The sequence below is a fragment of the Myxine glutinosa genome, chromosome 7, assembly GCF_964187855.1.
Source record: "Myxine glutinosa chromosome 7, kmMyxGlut1.1, whole genome shotgun sequence".
NCBI lineage: Eukaryota > Metazoa > Chordata > Myxini > Myxiniformes > Myxinidae > Myxine > Myxine glutinosa.
Window position 1 is genome coordinate 81,119,545 of NC_136267.1, and position 25,886 is coordinate 81,145,430.

The 25,886-nt window shown below is 45.0% G+C and overlaps 1 protein-coding gene across 1 annotated transcript; it reads left to right on the plus strand.

Moving 5' to 3' along the window:
• The first annotated feature begins 487 nt into the window (after nt 1–487).
• On the plus strand, nt 488–11,978 carry LOC137431355 (tubulin alpha-1D chain-like). The gene is made up of 5 exons (XM_068122591.2): nt 488–611; nt 2,224–2,446; nt 8,366–8,514; nt 8,607–9,287; nt 11,581–11,978. Exons 1-5 carry the CDS (start codon nt 609–611, stop codon nt 11,875–11,877), a joined length of 1,353 nt encoding a protein of 450 aa, XP_067978692.1. The 5' UTR covers nt 488–608; the 3' UTR covers nt 11,878–11,978.
• The last annotated feature ends 13,908 nt before the right edge of the window (nt 11,979–25,886 follow it).

The following is a 25,886-nucleotide window of genomic DNA, read 5'->3' on the forward strand; positions in this document are numbered from 1 at the left end:
ACTTGCTTTGGCTTTAGTCAATATTTTTCATGTACTCAGACTCAACTTCCCGATTCGAACTCGGACTCGGTCTTGTCATAACTTGACTGCGTCATTGGTCGCCATGCATGATATCGATGTTTCATTTTCAATTTATTTACTGAGAAGACAAGAGATTGGGATTAAAGCAGTTGAAAAGTCAGGATTATCTTTGAGCATGATGTTATATAGTTAAGTTCTGAGATCTTTTGGAGCATTGTTAGGGTTTTTTTTTCAAGTTGAGAAGCATAAACAATGGATTCCAAGAACATTCTATTTTCTCTTACATGAGAACGAACACTTCTGAGATCACAAAGGAGTGAATCACAAAGCCAATTGTCTTGTTGCACTTTGTCTAAGCGCCTGGGGTGTTTACTCCACCTGCAACTCGAGACGTATTGATTCGCCAGGGAGGAGCGGTACTTCAACAAGGGCGTCGGTTCCTTGGGTGGAGGCTCACGACAATAAATATAACTGGTCTTCACCCCGGAGGATCTCAATGTAGCTCTCGCAACGACTCGTTGTTGTCGTTCAGGAGACGCTAACTTCACTAAGCCATCTTCATACAAGTGTCAGTATCTACTAGCACAATGGTAGGTGCTTTTATTCCTCAATTCCTATGAATAATTTTGTGTTACTTGTAAAGTATGAAAAAATATTGCATTTGGAGAGATTTGGAGGAGAGATTTAAACATCAAACGTGTTGTCATGTGTTGCTCCAGAATAAAATAATAATAATAATAAGAGATATGTGGTAGGCAAAATGCATCTATTACTAAAAGGACATGCGTCCGTCCATGTGTGTGTGTGTGTGTCTGTGCCACAATACGAAGAAGAAGAAGAAGAGGGAGAAGAAGACCAGTTTGAAATTGAGGTGTAGCAGTTCCTCCTGTCATAGAATAATAAAAATCTACATTGGAAAGCTAATAATCGATTTCCTTGGTTGTAATGATAGTATTCAATTGAGTTGGATGAAAAAAATTGGATCTATTAAATCTTGGAGATGTCTGTTTTGAAAGACCTTTTTAATGCATTGAAGAAGAAGAATCGGGAATGTGAGCTTAATGTCGTGGTTCAAATGCTAATATTTATTTTTCTACGAAAGCAGAAACCCCTTGGAAAGACATTTAAGAACAGACAAAATTATATATACGGTAGTAATATTTGGCTAAGCAATAAAAAAAAAAAAATTAACGTACCGGTACACGAAATGAGCACACAAACAGCAATGACAGCAACAACAACAACTCAGTGTTATACAACTATCTGAGACACCTCTTCGTGGTGGTTGTGCCCTCCAACGGTCATAGTGTGGAAAGGTATGGACCGGCCCCTTCCATCTTATTTGTCTCTCTGTCTCTCTCTGTCTGTCTCTGTCTGTCTCTGTCTGTCTCTGTCTGTCTCTGTCTGTCTCTGTCTGTCTCTCTCTCTCTCTCTCGAAGGTACACCATCCTAGATGTAGGAGCTATCTGGGTTGCTCTTTGGAAATCAATCGGTTGTATCAGTGCCGCAGGCTTGTTCAAGAGAACTGTCCGGGGCTATACAACAACAACTCGGTGTTATTTTTAAATACTCCATTGTTCGTGCGTTTTACTTCATTTTACATCCTCATGGAGACTCACAGATAGACATGCAATATGTTTGTGAAGTACAACATGCTGTCTCCTGATTACATCCATCAGCAATGCGACGAGTAGGCACGCCTAAGGTTATCGAAATAACCCCTTAAAGACAATTTGACGGGATTTTATTGTGAATGTTTTTTTCCGATATAACAAAACAAAACTATCTGCGGGAGGCAAAATGCATTTTATCAAAATGGAAAAATGACCCCTAAAAGACAATTTGACGGGTGCACTCAGGCCCCTATAGTTGATGTTTCAAATAGGTCGTTGAAAAACTTTTTTTCAAATGATCTCAAAAGATGTTTAATGTCTGTATTGTGAACAAGACAGCCGGCTTACCTCCACTACAAAGGACAGCTTCGATAGTCTTACAACTGCACCAAGGGTTTTAGGCTGATCTAATTCACCTGGGAAATAAAAAAGCATCAGGAAGACCAATTTCCACCCAGCTCCCACACTAGTTCAAGGTAAACCCTCAAACGCAATATTGTATAAGCCATGTTGGAGGCACATCTCACTATGCATTATAGAGCAACTGAACAACAGCATTTCTTCCACCATGTATGAATGTGTGCTGCAGCGTGAGTGCATCTCCATACACGTGGGACAAGCAGGCGTGCAGATGGGGAACTCCTGCTGGGAGCTCTACTGCTTAGAACATGCGATCGATCCCGACGGGCACACCGCCAGTGAAAAGAATGTCGCCGTCGGTGACGACTCCTTCAGCACGTTCTTCAGCGACACTGAAGCCGGGAAGCACGTCCCTCGCGCAGTCTACGTGGATCTTGAACCTACTGTTATCGGTAAATTGTGCTATATTTTGGTCTATAAAGCAGCATATTGGCAAAAAAACACAGTGACAAGTATAGCAGAGTTAGCGCCGGGGGTGAGGAAGGGAGTGTGGGGGGTCCAGACACCCTGTGGTTTATAAAAAAAAAAAACATTATTATAACTTTAAGAATAACACCATTTTTGCAAACGTAACGTGTTTTCTCTACAGAAGTGGCAACACGATTCCAAATTATCTCTATATTTTGTTCCACAGTTTTTAAGACAACTGGGCCCTCTCTGGCTCTCCCCACCACCCTCTTCCTCAGCCCCTTGATTAGTATTATGGATTAGAGTTTGTTCTTCAATTTCGCCATATTACTGGTGAGGAAACATTCATATTAATTTTTTTAATACTTTATTGTAAAACTGAGTTATTTGATGTATCTCACTTTGTCTATGCTTTCATATAGCGAGCCTTCAGAAAGTATTCACACCCCTTCACTTTTTTCACATTTTCTTGTGTTACAGCCTGAATTTAAATTGGATAAAAATGAGATTTTTGGTCACTGATCTGCTCATAATACCCCGAATGTCAAAGGAGACTTTTTTATTTTTTAGAAAATGTATTCACAGGATAATTAAAAATGAGGTGGTGACCAATAACTAGGGAGGTGACTAATAACCCAATGACCACTCTGACAACTACAGAGTTCCTTTGCTGAGATGGGAGAACATGCCGCAACGAGAACAGTCTCTGCAGCACTTCACAAAGATAGGCTTTATGAGAGAGTGGCCATATGGAAGCCACTCATGAGAAAAAGGCACATGACAGGACACCTGGAATTTGCAAAAAGGCACATGAAAGACTCTGAAAGCATGAGGCAAAATATTAGGTGCTCTGATGGGACGAAAATTGAACTCTTTGGCTTGAATGCAAAGCACTACGTTCTAGCGGAAACTGAGCACGTCTCATTACCCATCTAACACCATGCCAACCATGAAGCATGGTGGTGGCAGCATCATGATATGGGGATGCTTTTCAGTGGCAGGGACAAGGACACTTTAACAATAGAGGGAACAATTAATGGAGCCAAATACAGGCAAATCCTTGAGAAGAACCTGCTTCAGAGTGCAAAAGACCTTAAACCGAGGTGAGCATTTACATTCCAACAGGACAATGACCGCAAGCATCTAGCCAAAGCAACACTGGAATGGCTTCAGAACAAGAACATGAAAGTCCTTGAGTGGCCCAGCCAAAGCCCCGACTTGAACCCCATTGAGTATCTATGTAAAGACTTAAATATTGCTGTTCACCGACGCTCCCCATCCAACTTGACAGAGCTTGAGCAAATGTCAAGGAAGAATGGGAGAAACTCTACAAAACCAGATGTGCAAAGCTGATGCAGACATACCCAAGAACACTCGATGCTGTCGTCACTACCAAAGGCTCTTATACGAAGTACTTACTCAGGGGGTTGAATACTTATGTAAATTAGATATTTCTGTATTTCATTTTGAATTATTTTGTAAAGATTTCTAAATAAAAAATAAAAAATCCACTTTGACATAATGGAGTATTATGTGTAGATAAATAAATAAAAATCTCAATTAAACCCATTTTAAATTCAGGCTGTAACAACAAAATGTGAAAAAAGTGAAGGCGTGTGAATACTATCTGAAGGCACTGTATCCTTCCCATATTTCGTCCAGCTTTTCTAGAAGCCTCGACCCCTGTATTAAGATAATAAAACTGCCATTGTGTGAGAGATACACATTACCATTATGTTAAAGGATGATGTATCAAAACATAGCGGCAATACCCCTGGTGCTCACCTGGTATAATAAACAGTATACTGCACTGACTAAAGGTATTTTAAACCTATTTCAATGGTTGCTTGAAGACAGGGCATCATGAATGAATGAATGATCGTTTTAAGGCCATTTTCCCCGCTAGAGCGGGGGTTAGCCTTGCGGGCCCCATGACAATCATGGTTCCCTGCTCTGAGGCAAATGTTTTTGATCATGTAGAATCATAACAACATAATCATAAGACTTTGAACTAACAAAGAAAAAAAAATACCTATTTGAGGGGCAACCCCTCCTTCCCCAACCCCATATACCTACGAAGACCCCAATTTTTCTATTGCCTTGGAAAAACTTTGGTACATCACCGGTGGTGAAGGTTGTGGTCCAGTTTCGTCGAGATTGTGTGGGTAGTTTCTGAGAAGAAAGCAAATACCTATTTTGGGGGGACAAACCCCTGTAAACCCCCGAATGGGGCAGATTTTTTAAATGCCGTGAACAAACTTTGGTACAGCATGGGTGGTGAAGGTTGTGGTCAGTGTTTCATCAAAATCGTGTGTGTAGTTTCAGAGGAAAAAGCAAATTCCTATTTTGGGGGGTCAAACCTGGACCCACTTTGACCCCCCGTAATTCCCCTTAGTCTTTGATTTTCTTAGGGCCGTGAACAAACTTCGGTACATCACAGGTGATGAAGGTTGTGATCAAGTTTCATCTAAATAATGTTTGTAGTTTTAGAGGAAAAAGCAAATTCCTATTTTGGGGGGTCAAACCTGGAACCACTTTGACCCCGGGAAACCCCCCTTAAACCCCGATTTTTTTAATGCCGTGAACAAACTTTAGTCACAACACAACAACTATCAGTTGTGCCAAATTTGGTCGCAATCACATCAGCGGTTTCAGAGAAGAAGTTTCAAGTGTTTATGGACTGACGGATGGACAATGCGCCATCGCATAAGCTCACCTGACCTTCATTCCAGGTGAGCTAAAAATTAAAGCTCGTTCCGCTTTGCCTCGAACTCCCACCACAATGATCTCCAAGTCAATTTTCATGAAATGTTGTCTTGATTGATCTTTTAGCACGTTATATATACCATGACCAAAACGTAGCCATTTTACTGGACTTTCTTTCTGTAACGGGAGGAGATTTCCACAGGGCATGAATATCTCATACCACCAAAAGAGTAAGTTTGCAATAATATAGCAGTCAAGAGATGTTTCAAACGTTGAACCGACACCAATACTTTTGTGAATTGTCCCGATCGGAAAGACAAAACTGTTGAAAGCTGAGTGTTGCGGGGGAATCCAAAAGCCTGAGGCCTAAAACATGGAGGCACTCATAAGAAGTCATGAATGTTTCGAAGGCTCAAATTAATCCTGGACAGGTAGTCCAATAGAGCAGGAGGTACGGATCCGGATCTTCACCAAAATTGAATCAGTTCATCCAAGTCACACACCTAAGCTGTCCAACAAGTTTGGTCCAAATCAATCCACAACTTTTTTCTTTTTTTCTTGGATACAGGATCGAGGCTCGTGTAAGAGCTAACATTTATCACACAAAAAATCAAACAGACACACAAAGTATATAATAAGGGGAGTGGTACTCAAGATGGGGAGAGAAGGGGAAGCACAAACACAACATTTGAGAGCAGGGACATCGGGAGATCTGTGGGAGGGAGAGGGCTTGGGGGGAGGAGGCGTGGGAATGGGGGGGGGGGGGTGGGAGAAGTATAAAACACAAGGACACTGCAAGGACTTCCAGGAAAGAAGTTGGTATTTCAAAAAAGTGAATCTGGGGTGAAATTAGCGTTTTAAAGACCTGGAGGGAGGAGTGGGATTGAAGAGAGTGAGGGAGTTTGTTCCAGAGGCGGGAGAAAAGAGGGGTGAAAGAGTGAAGGTGAATAGAGAGTCTTGATTTTGGCAGTTTAACCATAAGAGGGTTGCAGGCAGATCTTGTGCGACCTGTAGGAATATTTGGGGGACAGAGCCCAGAGAGAGCTGGAGGAGCAAGGCCGGAGAGGAGTCGGTAGAAGACAGAAAGACCACCAACCTGCCTGCGGTGAGTGAGTGAAAGGCCCTCAGAATTATCTTCATTGCGGGAGATTCCAATGATTCTGAAAGCTTTGGTTTGAACAGCGTGAAGCCGAGCTAGGTGTGAGGCAGGAGCACCGGCCCAGATGGGACTTTTTGAACTGTCCGGCTCACAGACAAACAGGGGTGAAAACATATCCTCCACCCACTTTTCGTGGTGAAGGTAATAAAATATGCCATAGACATCATAGAAGAGGGGGAATTACGCCATCAATAAGGATGGGTTCTTTGCTCGAAGTAATAGGAAACTTATACAATCACGTGAAAAAGTAAGTACACCCCATGTAAAGTTTTGATTTTTTCAACATATTTCAACATACAGCTATTTGATCTTCATTTCAACAATATTGAAAGATAAAGGTGAAATAATATAACAAATATCATGAAACATTTACATTTTGTAGTCGATTGCATAATTTAAATAAACATAAATGCAAATTTCGCACGTGGAAAAAGTAAGTACACCCTTGGCTCTGATAGGTGGTATTGCCCCCTTTGGCAGAAACAACCTCAAGTAGGTCATTCTTATAACTGTCTATCAGTCTCTGACATCGACTGGGAGAAATTTTTGCCCACTCCTCCATGCAGAATTCTTTCAGCTGTGCGGTGTTTGAGGGGTTTCTTGCATGCACAGCTCGTTTCAAATCCCCCCCACAACATCTCGATGGGATTTAGATCCGGGCTTTGACTTGGCCATTCCAGAACCCTCCATTTCTTTCTTTTCAGCCATTCCTTGGTGGATTTACTGGTATGTTTAGGTTCATTGTGATGTTGCAAGGTCCACCTTCAGTTGAGCTTCAACTTTCCGACAGATGGCCTCACATTATCCTCAAGCACCCTCTGGTACAATGAAGAATTCAGCGTGGATTCTATGATGGTGAGCTGCCCAGGCCCTGATGCAGCAAAGCTGCCCCAAACCATAATATTTCCACCACCATGCTTTACAGTTGGTATCAGGTTCTTGTGGTCAAATGCTGTCTTTGGTTTTTTCCAAACATGTCTTCTGGTACTGTGGCCAATAGCTCTACCTTTGACTCTTCTATCCAGAGCACATTGTTCCAGAAGTGCTGGTCTTTGCCTCTGTGTTCATTGGCAAACTTTAGTCTTGCCCTGATGTTCTTTCTGGACAGCAAAGGTTTCCTCCTGGCACACCTCCCATGTAGATCAAATTTGTGTAGCCTCTTTCTAATGGTAGACTCGTGCACTTTGACATCAACAGTGGCAAGAGCTACCTGTAGGTCCCGTGATGACATTCTGGGGTTCTTGGAGACTTCTTTCAGCATCTTGCGGTCTGCTCTAGGGCTGAACTTGCTGGGGCGGCCTGGCCTGAACAAGATGGCAGTTGTTTGGAATCTTCTCCACATGTAGATGATCTTGTGGACAGTCGAATGATTGATTTCACATTGTTTGAAGATCTTTTTAAATCCCTCCCCAGACTCGTAGGCATCTATAACCTTCTTTCTGAAGGCCTCAGAGAGCTCTTTTGATCTCGGCATGGTGACGCCACACACTTCAACAACAAACAGCAAACCAAACTGAATGTCTGAGATTTAAATAAGACAGGTTCCTCCAATATCCTCTCTAGCGATGTTCTAATCATTTGCACCTGAGCTGGTGCACCTGATTCTAATTTTAGGTATTTGAAGTAGTGATAAATGTAGGGGTGTACTTACTTTTTCCACATGCGAAATTTGCATTTATGTTTATTTAAATTATAGAATGGACTACAAAATGTAAATGTTTCATGATATTTGTTATATTATATCACCTTTATCTATCAATATTGTTGAAATGAAGATCAAATAGCTGGATGTTGAAATATGTTGAAAAAGTCAAAACTTTACATGGGGTGTACTTACGTTTTCACGTGACTGTATGTAAAGACAGATATGAATTAGGAAAAAGGAAGAAGGCAAACGAATATAGATGTGAAGCTGTGACTGGTTAACATTAATATTTTGAGTATAGTGCAGTACTCCTCCACGATATACATTGAATGTCCATTGGACAACTGAAATAATATATGCAAATTATTTGGGTGATCACTTTGTTCTTCACAGATGAGGTGCGGACCGGAAAGTACCGACAATTGTTCCATCCTGAACAACTCATCAATGGAAAGGAGGATGCAGCCAATAACTATGCACGTGGCCACTACACAATCGGAAAGGAGCTCATAGATTTGGTTTTGGACCGCATCCGCAAACTGGTATGTACAAAACAAAACCTTCAGAGGTTAGGGTGAGATTTGGGGTGTCAGGAAAGTGAGCAGAGTTATTTACGCATTTCCTGTGTTTACAGTCGGAGCAGTGTATTGGCCTGCAAGGGTTCCTAATCTTCCACTCCTTCGGTGGAGGCACTGGTTCTGGATTTACATCCCTACTGATGGAACGCCTCTCTGTAGACTACGGAAAGAAGTCCAAGCTGGAGTTTTCCATCTATCCGGCTCCCCAGGTGTCAACAGCAGTGGTAGAGCCCTACAATTCTATTTTGACAACTCACACTACTTTGGAGCACTCAGACTGTGCCTTCATGGTTGATAACGAGGCCATCTATGACATCTGTCGCCGCAATCTGGACATCGAGCGACCCAACTACACCAACCTGAACCGCCTCATTGGGCAAATTGTTTCATCCATTACTGCCTCGCTTCGCTTTGCGGGCGCACTCAACGTAGACCTTACCGAGTTTCAAACCAACCTCGTGCCATATCCTCGCATCCATTTCCCACTGGCAACGTACGCACCTGTTATATCTGCAGAGAAAGCCCATCATGAGCAGATGTCAGTGCCCGAGATCACAAATGCGTGCTTCGAACCTCTGAACCAGATGGTGAAATGCGACCCCCGTCATGGGAAGTACATGGCGTGCTGCATGCTGTACCGCGGTGACGTCGTGCCCAAGGATGTGAACGCTGCCATTGCCACCATTAAAACGAAACGCACCATCCAGTTTGTGGACTGGTGCCCCACTGGTTTCAAGGTAACATGTGCATGAAAATTGTTAATAATTCATTGTTTTTCCTGTACCAAATGAAGCATTGTTATATGTACTATCCAATTTGAGATTCTTCAAATGTTTTAGGTAATGTAGGTAGTGGGTATATAAAATTGCTAAAAACTATTTATATATATATATATACTGTACACACACATACACACACACACACACACACACACACACACACACACACACACACACACACACACACACACACACACACACACACACACACACACACACACACACGTGTGGTATGCTATGCTTACACCACATTGTGTAAGCAATAATAAACCGTGCTTTGTACATAAGTACATAATAAATAGAAGCTTAATTATTACAGGCAAACATCAGCGAACTGCTGCTAGATTTTAATTTAGGTTTATTTATTTATTTTACAGATGCGTTTACGGTTTTTTTTACAATTTTCATTGAGATTTTTATTTCACAGCTTAGTTATAGAAAAGTACAATTTTTAATTGCTCAATATCAATTGAGGTTTTTTTCTGGATGCACGTATGACTTATTACGTAAATTTTCATTTTCAGACCTTTTTTGTCATTTATGGACATTACTGTCATGTTTATTTCATAGTTTACAGATATAGAAATTACAATTTTCAAATGATAGATATTGATTGAGATTTTAAAAATATGTATATTTATATGCATTTTTATGTAAATTTCTATTTACGGACGCTTTCTGACGGTTCTGTGATTTTTCCAAGTGGACCGGCTTCAATGTCCGTTGGCACGCTAAATTTCAGCTTTCTACTATACCTAGAAGTTACTGAATATTAATATGAGTCAGTCAATTTAGTCAATCAGTCATTAAATGGCTAGAAAGAGCTTTATATAATACCAGCAGTAGTACCCAGCGTTGCCGGGCAGGGAGGGGGGGGGGGGGAGGAGGCAGGAGAGGGAAGGGTGAGGAAGGGAGTGGGGGGAGTGCAAGGGGTTTCATCACCTTTTAGTTGAATATATGCTGGTAAATGTGCCGTTCATCACGTTTCTGAGTTGAGCGTGATACCAATCAGGAAGAAGAATAAGCCTTACTACCAACTTCGTACACTTCTGGAATTGTTTGAGCAATTATTTTTATTTTTTTTAATCCCAAAAATATGAACTTTTTTATTTGTTTTTTTTTTTTGGCCTAAAACACTCCCAAGCACTCACTGATGAGCCTCTGAAAGTTTGACGAAGGTCCGTTCAGCCATCTCTGAGAAAAATGGTGAAACACAGACAGACACACAAACATACACACATACAGACATACAGACAGACCAACAGTTTTCTTATATAGTACTAGCAGAAGTACCCTGCGTTGCCCGGCGGGGGAGGGGGGTGATGGGGGATGGGGGGAACGGGGGTGAGGAGGGATGGGGGGAAGGGGGGACGGGGGGCAAGGGGGGTTGGTGGAAATATGGGTGGGAAGGGAGGGGGGAAGGTGGGGAAGGGAGGAGGGGAGGAAGGGGAAAGGGGAGACCGGGGGGGGGGGGGAGAAGGGAGGAGGGGTGAAGGGGGATGGGGGAGGGGGACAGGGGGAAGTTGGGGGGGGGAGGGGGAGGGCGGCAGGAGAGGAAGAGGGTTCATCACCTTTTCGTTGAATATATGCTGGTGAATGTGGCGTTCTTCACGTTTCTGAGTTAAGTGTGATGGCGATCAGGAAGAAGAAGAAGCCTTACTACCAACTTCTTACACTTCTGGAATTGTTTGATTTATTTGTGTTCAAATGTCTGGTGATTGTTTTATTTTTATTTTTGCGAATGTATTCTTGTATATAACTGTCATTAAATAAAAAAGGCTTAGGCACTATTGAGCGATTTTAGGCACTATCGAGCGATTTTAGGCACTATCGAGCGATTTTAGGCACTATCGAGCGATATCGAGCAATATCCAAAAAAACCAACTTTTTTTTCATAATTTTCTTTTTGCCTAAAACACTCCCAAGCACTCACTGATGAACCCCTGAAAGTTGAACGAAGATCCGTTCAGCCATCTCTGAGGAAAAATGGCGACACAGACAGACACTTATATCGTAGATATATTTTTATTTTTTTAAATTATAAAAAATATATATATTTATATATTACTATTGTGAGTGTCTCATTTTGACAACTCCTAAAACAGTTTTAACCGAACCCTTATAATTGCATTTTTTTTAAGTTCTATGTTGGACCACAGAAATTCTGCTCAACACTCGTAACATGTGAAGACTCCATTGATGAAACACTATGAACCTTAACACATGACCCTTGTTTACTCTCTGAAACCAGGTCGGTATCAATTATCAACCGCCAACCGTGGTACCTGGAGGTGATCTGGCGAAGGTGCAGCGTGCCCTATGCATGCTCAGCAATACGACAGCCATTGCCGAAGCCTGGGCTCGCCTCGATCACAAGTTTGACCTCATGTACAACAAACGTGCATTCGTCCACTGGTACGTTGGTGAGGGCATGGAGGAAGGAGAGTTCTCCGAAGCCCGTGAAGATCTCGCAGCCCTCGAGAAGGATTACCAGGAGGTCGGATCTGAGACGCTGGAAGGCGAAGAATATGATGGAGATGAGTTCTGAATCCAGAAGATGTGTTCAATAACTAATGTGAATGCTGATGATGAATTATTGCATGGCGATCTTCAATGACGTCATAAATAAAGTTTAAGACTTAAAAAGTGTCAACGTACGCCGCATCTTATTTTCCGTTTGAGAAAGGTTGTTGGCAACGTGAGAGCTGAAATCATGCTTATGTCCACCTACGATCCTTTGATTTGTTGGACCAAAGTCCTATGTCCTAAATCCAGGTCTCTTCTAAAGCCCACAAGGGCCTGCTAACTCTACTTTCCGTGGAGCTTATACAGCTGTGAGCACACGAATTCAATCTTTCCTGTATTATAATGGGAAATTCCAATTCAATATCCAATTTTGCAATTTTACCGAGACCTTTTTACAAATGGCTTTACTCCAGAACAATTGAAATAAAAGCTTCACCTGAATAAGTCGTCAAGAAAACAGCATATTCGATTGAGAGAGGAATGAGATTGAAGTGGATAATGTTGTTCCGATATACACTGCACCAACTATGCAATATTCAGAATTAAAGAATAACTACTAGAGCTACAGGATGGCCTATCTAGAGGTAGACACATTCGCTTTTAAGCTGTCTGTCCTGTCTCCCCAGCTATAAATTGTCATCGCACTCGGATGGACGTTAAATGGGCGTCCCGTCTGCCTGTATTAGTTGGTGAACGTTAAAGATCCCATTGTGTACTTCGCGAAGAGTAGGTGAGTTATCGCCGGCAACCTGAAAAAAATTCAAATCACAAATTCCTGCCCTACCCTTAGTCGAATGTCAGGCCTGGCCAGCCGGTTCGTGAAAGTCTTGTGTCAAGCTAAGCCCACAATAACGTGGGAATAATTTTGGCCGTTAAAGAAGAGGACGAAAATTAATAGCTTCTACAATGTTGTTTTATCTGACGCTTGTAAGTACCAAAATATGGTGTTCTTGTGAGGAAAGAACCTTCAAACGAATTTCTTTACAATAATCGCAAATAAAAACAAGAAAGAGCAATCAGAGATTGCAGACCCTTGCCAGGACTTGTCTTGTGTGGTGTATTTTTGTGGCAAATAAATGAAAGGATGTACTCGAAAGGTCGTTAATTGCAAATAAAATGTCGAAATGGTGGTGCAGTTGTTAAAGTCTGAAAAGTTGCAAAGGTCAAAGGGCCTGAAAGTCTAAAGGTTGATAGGTCAGGTCTGAACCGGTCTGAAAAGATCTAAAGGGTCCAAATGGTCTAAAAGGTCTTAAAATATCAAAGGGGTCTAAAAGGGTGTAACTTAGGGTCCAAATAATTGTAATATTGTCTGAAGGGGTCTAAAGGATGTAATTTAACGTCTAAAGGATTGGAATTGTCTGAAGGTGTCTGAAGCGTGTAACTTAAGGTCCAAATAATTGTAATTGTCTGAAGGGGTCTAAAGGGTGTGAAATTAGTGTCTCAAGGATTGGAATTGTCTGAAGGTGTCTAAAGGATGTAATTTAAGGTCTAAAGGATTGAATTGTCTGAAGGAGTCTAAAGGGTGTAACTTACGGTCTAAACTAAAGGATTGGAATTGGCTGAAGGGGTCTAAAGGGTGTAACTTAAGGTCCAAATCATTGTAATTGTCTGAAGGGGTCTAAAGGGTGTAATTTAGGGTCTCAAGGATTGGAATTGTCTGAAGGTGTCTAAAGGATGTAATTTAAGGTCTAAAGGATTGAATTGTCTGAAGGAGTCGAAAGGGTGTAACTTAAGGTCTAAACTAAAGGATTGGAATTGTCTGAAGGGTCTAAATGGTCTTAAATATTGTCTGAAAGGATCTATAGGGAATTCGTTTTGTTTATATTATTACTTAGTAAAAGTACAGCGACTGAAAACTGAAGTTCGGAATCAAACCGGAGTGCAAGTATATTTTTTCATATTCCCAGCATCCCAGAGTATATATAAATATTTTATTTAAGGCAAGTTCACTCTTTTCCAACTATGTAATTAAACAATACTTCAAAAACCTTTGTACATAATAAATTGAGGGGAGGGATTGGGGAAGGAATTTGATGAGGGAGGGTAAGGGGTGGGGGAGGAGTCCGGAGGGAGGAGTGGGATGGGAGGAGCTTGGAGGAAGGAGGAGAAAGGGTGGGGTGGGTAGAGGAGGGAGGGAGTGGGATGGGAGGAGGTGGGAGGAAGGAGGGGAAAGGGTGAGGTGGAAACCTGGAGGAGTGGGGGGGGGGGGCTGGGAGGACGGATGGGAAGGGGTGGAGGTCTGGAGGAAGGGTGTGGGATGGGAGGAGGGAGGAGAAGGAGTGGGAAGAGGGAGGAGAAGGGGTGTGGTGAGATTCTAGAGGGAAGGGATGGGGTTGGAGGAGGCAGGGGTGGGAGGAAGGACCTGGCAATGCCGGCTACCGTTGCTAGTGTATATGTGGAGTAACTATGGAATACAATATTTATTAAATAATAACGCTTGATTTCAATCAATTTTAAATTAATAAATTGAAGTGTATTCGCTGCTTTCAAGTTTAAAAATGAACAACAGTAGTAAGTCAGCCAAGGCAGGTTCTCCCCTCTCCGCTGTAGTGCAATCCTCTCCCCCTCTCACCTGTGTCTGTGTGTGATCCCCTCTCTCTTTTGTCTTTTCCCTGTGCAGTGTGCGGGATGTGGGGATGGTGGAAAGGTGTGTGGGTGTGGGGGGCCGGGGGGGGCGAGGGGGGGAAGAGAGAGATTTGAGGTCTTGAAGTTACATTTTACATTACATGGAATTACACATTGCAAACGGTAATTTCCATGTGCATGCACATGGATTCACATATTATGTGAAGTAAGTAAATTGTGCAGATTACATCATTTCATTTCTGGATCTGTCGTGTTGGCAGTAACCAATTTGAAAAACTCTACATGTAGCATCTAACTCAAGATGTTCAAATGTCAAACACATCTATGCCCAATGCACGTGCCCCACCAGTCAAGTTATAAGCTGCAGAAAACAGATGTTCTCATCTGCACTCTCATTCATGCATTGTTATACAGTATTTCATTTAGACAGTGTAGAGTATTGCCCCAAGGATGAGGGTTTTCCACTACGGTACATCTGTATGGTCCACTGGACCAACTCGCTGTGAACCAGTTGCAAGAAAAAGCTCAAGTCAATAACAGAAGGTGCATGACAGTTGTACAAAAAAAAAATCCTGATTTATTAACCTAAAATATATTGGGTGGACAGTAAAGTCATGAAAAAGCCTGTAATTGATATTCCAACAAATCAACCAGGCAAGACTGGGCAAGTGTGGAGAGCGATACATCGCTTTTGCCTCCTACCAATGAAGGGAGAAGGCTCCTCGTCTCAGGCATCCGTCAAAGGGTAGGAGGTGGACCTTGGACCATCCCTGGGCCGTGATTGGTTTGTCCTCCATGCGGCTGGTGATTCGTTCTCCTTGGGGAACAGAAGATTAGTTTTTCGTATAATAAGTTAGTGTTTTCTGTCTGTCCTTGTATTTGCGATGTTGTGCCGTCTGTCTCGTGTGACAAATAAATTATTTATCTTTGGCTATAGAGATGTGGTGCACCTCACATGATCCCACCATTCTGCCATTTCACGTTTTGGGTTTAATTTGGATCCAAGGAGGGATAAATTCATGATAATCCTGGGATCGATAGTCGGCATGTTGGAACAACACACAACAACAGGCATTTAAAGGCCATTTTCCCTGCTAGAGCGGGGGTTAGCCTTGCGGTCCCCATGACAATCTTCTCCATTTTGCCCTATTTTCTGCATCTCCCCTTGTTAACCCCCTTGCCCGCATTTCTTCTTCAACCATTATTAGCCAAGTCTTTCTCGGTCTTCCCCATCCTCTACTTCCTTCTACATTCATTTCCATCACTCTTCTCAACCAGTCACTTTCATCCTTCCTCAACACATGACCAAACCATCTCAACCTGTTCCTCTTCACAGCATGTTGGAACATGCACATAAAATGAATGATGCCATACATTCAGGTGTCGATTAAGGCAACTTGTAGGTACTTCAGCTAATCCGTGAAGTGTTAGCCCCAGTGAGGTCGACTCATGCCTAAATAGTGAATTATCACTTTTGGGTAGGGGTCATCCACATGACATGTATAAAAACACGTCATAGTGCATAGCAGGTTGTCATTCAACCTGCACGAGCGATACCCATGGAAAAATCCACATTTAAAAACATACAAGTTAAAGGGGAAAAGTAAGTGTACAAAACAAGTCACAAAAAGTACAAACTATAAAAATACTGACTCAGCAGTATCTAAAGGTAAGGCTGTGGTAAAAGAGGGAATGAGGTATCACAGGGTAACAATATTCAGAGAATATCCCGGAAGACAATATTCGAGGTAGTTCGATGAGGATAGTCCTGCAAATGTTTAATACACACATGTATGTCTTTGAATGCCCTTGCACTTGAAAAAGCAACATCCAGTTGACCATGAGAGAAAACCGGTTGAGGCTGGTAAACGCCAACTGTAGCAAATGTCTGGCCTTGGGCCTTGTTGATGGTCACCGAGTATGCTAGTCGTACAGTAAACTGACAACGTTCAAAGATAAAAGGCAAATTAACATCTTCTGGTGGGTGTTTTTTCTTCGGGATGAGTATACAGCTTCCCACTTTGTGATGAGGAAAAGACTTCAGCATCTATGGAGCGATCATGAAGGTGTCCCGCTATGAGACGCGTGCCACTGCATATACCATTGCGAACTTCTAAATTCCGAAGGAGCACTCTGATACAGCCAGGCTTAATATGCAGGCAACGTTTTGGCAAACCCGAGAGTGTAAGGCTATTCAAGAACTCCAATGTTGATACTTCCTGATTGTCACATTGTTAGATACTTCCTGATTGTCACAAGTTACTTTATCCACACTGAAGTAGCAGCACACCTCCCCTAAAAGTTTGTGCAAAATTATATCATTCAGTTGCAAAGTAGAGTCATTTTAGGTGTAAAAATAACTTTGCCCAGCAGATTGTCATGTATGCAGTGCAAATATTCACCGTTGTATCCCTACACCGGGACCGGGTTGGATCCCTACGCCAGACCTCGGATGGCGCTGCTGTGAATCGGGCCTTGATCGGCAGAGTGAATAAACGCGTACGACAATTGATCGCAGTTTGTCGAGATACCTTACATGGCGACGAGGATGGGATCATCTAGACCATGACTTCTTTCGGCCATATCGATGAATTCGACCCTCATGAGGGGGATTTTGACACGTATTCTGAGCGGTTGTCTTTCTACTTCGAGGCGAACGGCATCGCGACCGAAGGCCGGATGAAGGCCGTCTTCCTGTCCGTTTGCGGAGGTGAGACGTTCACACTTGTTAAAAACCTGATTCGGCCTCGGACAATCCAGGAGCTCACGTATGCAGAGCTCAAGGCCGCTTTGAAGGAACATTGCAACCCATCTCCTTCAGTCATCCTGTGTCGGTTTAATTTTTACATGTGCAGACAGCAGCAAGGTCAGTCGATCGCAGACTTCATTGCACACCTCAAAAAACTGTCACATCTGTGTGAGTTTGGGGGCACGATCGATGACATGCTTCGTGATTTGCTGGTGGTTGGCATGTCCGATGACCGCACTCATAGACGCCTGCTTGCTGAGAGAAGACTGACGTTCCAAAATGCCAGAGACCGCCATTTTCCACGCTGTTACATCGTTACATCAGGATAAACAGTGTAAACGATATCATCAGTAATATTGCGCTGGCTAGAGATATCAACAATATCTGGAGGAGCATTGTCAGCCAAGCGTCTAAGGGATCCATCCTCTAAGCGAAGAAGCCACTCAGCAAATTCATTCTGATCAACCAGGACAAGTATTTTATGTCAGAGGAAAATATGGAAATTTTACCATAAAGGAGACTTGTTTAGTGAGTTATAGATCCTTGAGGAACAACAGGCAAGAGTCGTCTAAACTCTCCACCTAAAGGATGATTTTGGTACCAAATGGAATGCCAGAGGCAGTGATGTCCTTTCGAAGCACATCAAGGTCACGAAGAGCATGTAAAGGAGCCATTGATGCTTTATCAGTTATGATGAGCGAGAGGGCTCTAAGCATTTGTGTGTGCTGCGAGAGAGACTGGATATTACATATACTTGTATCAGTTATTGGAACAGGCAGTTTGAACAAACTGTGAACTGTCCTTCTTGAACGCAAAAATGTTGCAGCTATACCTGTCCATGCGCATGCAGCAAAATGCCTGCCTCTTAAAAGCAGAAATGAATGCATTATAGACCGTTGTTTTGCCAGTGTCACCTGCACCATCCAATAATAATGTATGGGCGGTTTCAGCAAGGCCCGGAGCAATAGCATGCAAAGATGTAAAAGCTGCATCGACTAAGGCTTGCTGTTGGCGATTCAGTTTTGACATGGCTTCCTGTGCAAGGCTTCTGGAGTAGTGTCAATGTCTTGTATGATAAGCTCTGAAATCCGAAGGTTCGGGCAAGGCCAAATCTGAGCATTTTATTCTTGCTTGTTGCAATATAGGTTGTACTGTATCTGTAGGTCTCCCATGCCAAATATTGACTAATTGTGCATCATCTGAACTGTAATGGTGCAAGTAATCTTCTGACATAATACCTTAAAGTTGTGCCAAAGTTGAAGTGCATCTTACAGGTGAAAATAACTATAGAGGGTAGCAACAAGGAAGCACAACCAACTGGGCTTATGGAATTTGGCAGCCTCTTCCACAGTGGAAACCCAATGACTGGCATAATCTATCAGATTCAACAGTATGCAAGCATGATAAAAGCTTTCTTGATCAACTCCAGCAACCGCCCTCAGGTTTTTAACATCTTGGGCACCAGGTACATGCAGCAAAAATATACGGAAGCATGAAAGTTCCGGATCTGCAGGATTAACTGTATGTATCCCCTAAATTATTGTGCCACATCTTTCCTTTATGGACTGCCACTTATTTGACCTGGGATGAAAAACACAATGAGCTGTAATTTCAGGGTGAAGATACGGTATCACTGCGGTATCTCTCTTATTCAGTTCAAACCAAGCAGTAAGTTGAGTCTTGTAGGATGTTTCTTGAAGAAGCGACACTTCTCCCAAACCAGGAGTAAAGTAAACAGGGTTTTGATAAGGCAAGTGGACGGGTAACCGGTGTGATTGACCATAAAGAGGGTATTCTGAAAGGTGACAAAATGCTTCAGAAGGGCTGACATATCTTGCTTCGAGAAACTGGGATATTTCATCATGTGCGACATCATCAGGTTGAAAAACTTCAACGTTAGCACAACCGTGGCCCTTGTAGACAAACGTAAACAAGTATTTGACACTCTTCACAGACATGCAAGCTTCCAAGTTGATGTGTGACGAAATTTCCGAGACAGCCATGGAGTGTAAGGCACTATCCACCTGTTGTCCAGCTCCTGCACCTGCATCTCTGATAACAGAACCATTATCTCACCTCCTATAGCATGGGTAACCGTCAAGGGTTGTAACAGTCTGTTCACAAAACATTTTTGGGTAACCCTTCAAACAATGTCCATGTTGCATACAAACCGCACCAGACTTGAGAGCACCACATGGTCCATGAACCATGCATGAATGAACAACATCAAACAAAGCAGGGTCAATGACAGGGTCTGGAAACTCAGCACATATAAAGGAATCAATACCAGATGCATCGCAAATTTTGCTTGACTGGTCAAGGACAATCGACACGTGAGCATGCACGAGACCTCGCTTTTGAAAATAAATAACGTGCATCTAGGTTACAGGAAGGCTGAGAACATGCCTGTCTCTGACATCCTTGAGAAGTTCTTGCAAGAGATAACAACAAACAACAAACGACACACACACACAACAAACGACACACACACACACACACACACACACACACACACACACACACACACACACACACACACACACACACACACACACACACACACACACACACACACACAGTGAAATTTACACTATTTGTCAATAAAAAGGGAGAAAAAGAACAAACTATAAAAATACTCACAATTATGCAATGGTAGGCCTGTGGTAAAAGAGTGAATGAAGCATTACAGGGGAACAATGTTGAGGTGTATAAACCCTTTTTCATTCTCGTTTACCTGCACACAACAACGAACATGTGAAATTAAAACGATTGCTCACTAAAAAGGTTAATTTTCTTTAAACACGTCTTCTGATCTCTTGTGAAATCATGCAAGTATCGGAGAAAGGTCGGTCAGGCATGGATTATTGCGATGCTGTATTTGAGGCGGTGTATAAACCCTTTTCCATTCTCACCAGGCTGGACTATAGAGTTAGATGGCCCACACACACAATAAACATGTGAAATAAAAAATGTTTGTCACTAAAAAGGTTAAGTTGTTTTAAACATGTCTTATCTTGTCACATGACATCATCCAAGCATGAGAGAGAGCCAAGAAGTCAGTCGTATGTGGAAAGTCTCCCTTGACCTGACATATCGTCTCCCTTGACATATCACGTGCCTTCGATACGGTCTGGCACCCAGCTCTGCTCACCAAACTCTCCTCCTATGGTATCCATTGAAATCTCCACTCATGGCTTGCGGACTTCCTCTCTGGTCGTAGGCAACGTGTGGCCCTGAATGGATTTCTCTCATCTCCTCCTCCTGTTCTGGCTGGAGTTCCCCAAGGTAGTGTTCTGGGCCCTGTGCTTTTTCTGGTCTTTATCAATGATCTCTCCGACTCTCTGGAAAATCCTCTGTATCTCTTTGCTGATGACTCCACTCTCTGCCACTCCATTCCCCATCCCTCGGATTGGCAGTCTGCAGCCTCCTCACTCTCTGCAGACCTGGACAAAATCACAGACTGGGTAAACAAGTGGAACATGTCTTTTAATCCTGACAAATCTCACACTCTTACTCTGTCTCTCCGAAAAGACCGACTGGAAAACCCTCCCATCTACTTTCTCAACAATCCTCTCCAAGAAGTTCTGTCGCTCAAGCTTTTGGGTCTCACTATCTGCCATGATCTTTCTTGGGAAAACCACATTTCCAAGCTGGCCTCCAAAGCCAGTCGTGGACTGGGCATCCTCCGTCATGCGAAGTCCTTCCTTGGCACACCTGAGCTCCTCACCACATACAAGGCTTTCATCCGCAGCTCAATGGAATACTGTTTCCCCCTCTGGGTCGGTGATCCTGCCTCACACCTAGCCCGGCTTCACGCTGTTGAAACCAAAGCTTTCAGAATCATTGGAATCACCAGCGAATGAAGCTAACTCCGAGGGCCTTTCACTCACTCACCGCAGGCAGGTTGGTGGTCTTTCTGTCTTCTACCGACTCCTCTCCGGCCTTGCTCCCCCAGCTCTCTCTGTGCTCTGTCCCCCCAATATTCCTTCAGGTCGCACAAGATCTGCCAGCAACCCTCTTATGGTTAAACTGCCAAAATCAAGACTCTCTGCTCACCTTCACTCTTTCATTCCCCTTTTCTCCTGCCTCTGGATCAAACCCCCCACTCCCTTCAATCCCACTCCTCCCTCCAGGTCTTTAAAACAGCTGTTCACCACCATCTCTTATCTTCCCCCATCCAAAACCTTGATCTTTTCTACCCCCGCTAATTTTCACGCCAGATACACTTTTCTTTTGGGAAATTCCAACTTCTTTCCTGGAAGTCCTTGCAGTGTTGATATTGTTGCGGATATGGGATTTGCATCCATCCATATCCGCTTGTAAATATTCCCCTATTTCCTCAATACTTCCCAACTATCCCCAATCCCCCATTCCCTAGTCCCATTTTCTGTAAACAACACTCTGTAGACCCGACCTCCCCCTATTTCCCCCATTAAATGTCGTGCCCAGGTTCACCGCATCTCATGTAAGACAACTATAGGACATCTTGCTAGTTATTCTTAGTCTATGTCAGTTAAGGACTCGTTTCCATTAATTCTGACCCTTCGTTGCACCAGAATGTGATTGTATGGCACCGTTAGGAAGTTTAGGACCTCCCAATACCTCCCCGCAGCTCTTCCTCACGGTTCAGCAACAACAACAACAACAACAGCAACGGCGGCGGCGTGCACAGGGAGTGCGCGTCCTCACTCCGGCTTGGTTGGTAGGGGGTGTTGGGAGGGCACGAGGCCTTCCCAGCGAGCCGCCATCGAACATGTGCTCGACGGGGTTACCAAATAGGGGCTCCCTGTCATCTCCTCGTCAAGGGCGGAGCCCGGTAACCCCCGCACCCAATGGGAGCGGCGGACCAGTCCCATCTGGGGCGGAGCCAACCAGCCGAGGGCGTGTCACTCCCCGCTGAGCATGCGCAGGAAGAGGGAGGTGACGTCAGATGCGCGCTGAGCTTGGAGAAAGAAAGACGCCACCTCCGAGCGCTGTGAGGTCTCCCTGCATCTCTTGGACCGTGCTTGATCCTGTCCCCGAGCCAAGGTGCACCTTGTGCTATCGACTACCTGTCCCTTCCTGCCATCAATCCCTGTGTAAGTCAGCCTTGTCCCGTTTGTCTGTGGTCTGTCTGGGTTAAATTAAGATTGTATCTAAGTGCCTATCTCTTCTGTCTTTTACCTCACTCTACCTTGTAATCTACACCTTTTCTCCACCACTAATTATACCCTCCTCCGGAGGTCTTGAGAACTGTACCCCTGGCGTCGTTTCATTTATCCCAGTCGTTGTGTCCTTTCCAATCATTGATTTGGCGTAGCGCGGTTTGGCCAACGTTCGGGTGGAATCGGGTGAGTTGGGGAAGAATCGGGGGAACTGTTAGGTCGCGGCAATACCACCGCTCGGTAAATAACATCTAATCCGCGATCCGTAACAATTGGTGTCGAGGAGTGAGATACGAGTCCCGAAGCACGCTTAACGCGCTCAAAATTACAAGCAGTTGGAAATTGTTTTGTTTTACAAAAAACCCGAATTTTGAAAGTCGCGCTATGGCAGATCAAGACGGCTGGGTTCCGGTAGAGGAGAGTGAGGCAGGGTCGATCCAGGACCAAATTGAGGGACAAGAGGAGAGCGAAGCAGTGAGGGCGACAGGTTCGCAAAATGGCGTCCTCGCGCACGTGGTATCAGACGCACAAAGTGGCGGCTCGCACGAGCGCGGGGTAGCCGCGCCCGCTGCGCAAATAGCGGGAATTGATGTGCGGGACCTCATGGCGCAGATTAATGCAACCATACTAATGGCAAATATGGGGCTAGAAGCAAAAATGGATGCTCAGGGTGAGCGAATGGGACAAATGGGGAACCGGATGGATGCTCAGAGTGAGCGATTGGAGGGCCAAATGGGGGTAATGGGGAACCGGATGGATGCTCAGGGTGAGCGATTGGAGGGCCAAATGGGGGTAATGAGGGACGAAGCGAGGGGTACCGGTGAGGGATTAGATAAGAAATTTGAGGGGTTAGACAATGGGATAAAAGAGGTGAAAAAGGGGTTAACGGGGGTAGAAAACAGAATGGCCGCTCAAGAGAATCAAATGGAAGGGATGAAAAAGGGGTTAGAGGGGTTAGAAAACAGTATGGAAGGCAAATTGAGGGACATGAGGGACCAAGCGGAAAGGGAAGTTAAAAAAATGGGGCAGCAGATAGAGGGGGTCAGAATGGGGGTAGAAACTAAATTGGATGCTCACAGGGAGGAAATGGAGCAGATGAGGGTGGCATCTGGGCAGGAGATGCAAGTGATGGGAGAAGAGATCAGAAGAGGGGTGAGTGAGGAGGTCGGAGGAGTGCGCGAGGAGGTGAGGCACTGTAAGGAGCGCATGGAGAAGGAGGTGAGAAAGGGGACTGTAAAATTGCAAGGTGGTATAGAGGAGTTGACGCTGGGAGTAGAACAACTGACAGTGGGACAAAAGGAGTTGGGGGACCAGGTAAAGAAGAACACAGCGGTAATAGAGGGTTTAAAATCGACACAGAAGGAGATGAAAAAGGACGTAGGGGTAATTAAAAAAGAGTGTCAGACGGTACATGAGGACCTGACGAGGAAAATGAACAAGGTGGTAGAGGTGATGGAGGTTAAAGAGCGGGAGGTGCAGGAGCACATAGAAAAAAATAAGGTGGAGTTAGAGGAAGAACTTAAGGGGGCGCACGAGGAGATGAAGGAGGTGAAGCAGAAATTAGAAGAAGTGGAAGAAGGGGTGAGCGAAATTAAGAAGCGACGGCGAGAGGATAAGAAAGAGATAAAGGAGGAAGTAAAAGAATTGGTCCAAAGTCTGTGTTCGGATCGTGATGATGTGCTCATTAACCGGATGAGGGATTCGCAGGTGATGGAGGAGAAGCGAAGAGAAAGAGGACCCGGTGTAAGTGGTGACCAATATGGTCGTGCGTATGATGCGCCAGGTGATTTAATAAGCTTGGGGGTCGAGATGGACCCGGATGTTCGTGAGAGGCCAAGAGTGAGGTGTATGGCTGGTCCGGAGGGTATGGAGCGAGGGTGCGAGCGAGAGGGTCCGGTGATGGGAGAGGTGCGAGGTGTGAGTGAGCAAGGTTGTGGTGGTATGGAATGGGTAGCGGGTTGCGGAAGTGTGACCCATGCATCGACACCAACAGGGGTAGTTTTTAGAGCGACAGGGGAGGCACGAGAGCTCCTTGGGGGTAATGTACTGTGGGGGCCCGGCCGGTTCGGCCCCGTGCTGACCCCGCAAGGGGCGACGCACGGGGTCCGGCAGGCGGGCAACGACTCGCATATGAGGTGGTCCCACAAGGTCCCACTCGCGCCGTATGACGGCAAGAGTGATCTACGCGCGTACCTGGCGCAGTTTGACTGTGTGTGTAAGGGCAACGGTTGGGGTGAGGACGAAGGTGGAGTACACCTGGTGGCCGCATTGCGCGGCGCGGCGGCGGAGGTGCTGACGGCATTACCACCGGGTGCTCTCACCCTGCCAGCCCTCCGCGACGCCCTAATTAATCGATTCGGCATTGAACAGCAGAGCGAGCTTGTTAAAGCTCAGCTCGCGCTGCGAAAACGCAAGCCCCAGGAAGCCATCGGGGAACTTGCCCACGACATTCGCTGCGCAGTGGGGATCGCACATGCTAACATGGCAGCGGATTCCCGGGAAAGCCTGGCGCTGGACCATTTTATCCAGGCCCTCCCGGATATTGAGCTCCGGCAACAGCTCGCCATGTGGCGCCCGCAGACTCTGAGCCAGGCGGCTGACGCTGCAGCCCGTTGGGAAGCAGCGAGGCCCCTGGCCCGGGGGAGCGAGCGTCACGCAATGGCGGTCCGCCAGGTGGGACCCCCGATGGAGGGCGGACCCCTTAGGGGGCCCGCCCCCGACGTGAGTCCTGACCTGGCGGGCATGGTCCGGAGGCTGGTGGACCAGCGCCTGGCGGGACCTGGACCATGGCAGGCGGCCCCGGGAGTGGCCCACGGTGGACCACGAGCGGGTAATCCAATTCGGACCTTCAGGGTGGGAAATTTGGAATTCCGGAGACAAGCACCTTATCAGGTGAGGTGCTATACTTGCAACCGTCTGGTCACCTGGCGCGGCACTGTCGAGCCACGCGCCGGGATGATCCCCGGCGGTTGAGGTCCTTAACTCCGCCCAGGGGGGAGCGGGTTAGCCGACCCCAGACACCCCCCCCGCCAGACCCCGGGAAACTAGAAGGCCTTACACCGGCGAGCAGGCGCCCCCGTGGATTGCCTCGGCTTTAGATGCCGAGGCGGGACCCAGTACCTCTGAATAAGGGGGGCTTATTAGTGCCAGAGGACTGGGGGATTGATGAGCGATGGGCCCGGTGGGTAAGGATGGCATCCCTGCCACCCTTCCCATGAGGGGGGCAAAGGAGCACTAGGTTTATGGGGTTTATGGCAGTGAAAACTAGCCCGGGTGGGTTAGGATATTGTGTGTAGGGATCTAGCGAAGATGACATTAGGCAACGTTAAGATTAGTTAGTGACAAGGATACCTGTAGTGGGGACGCAGGTAGATTAGTGTGGATTATAATGACGAGGGAGCGCAATAGTTTAAAGGGAAGATGGAGGAGCGCGAGTTTTAGAAGGGAGTAGACAGAGCAGTTGATGCAGTATGAATGGAAGTGCTGGTGAGCAGCTTCAAATGAGGCATCGGTGAGGCAATGCTCCGAGGTGTGTGTGAGTGTACAAGTGAT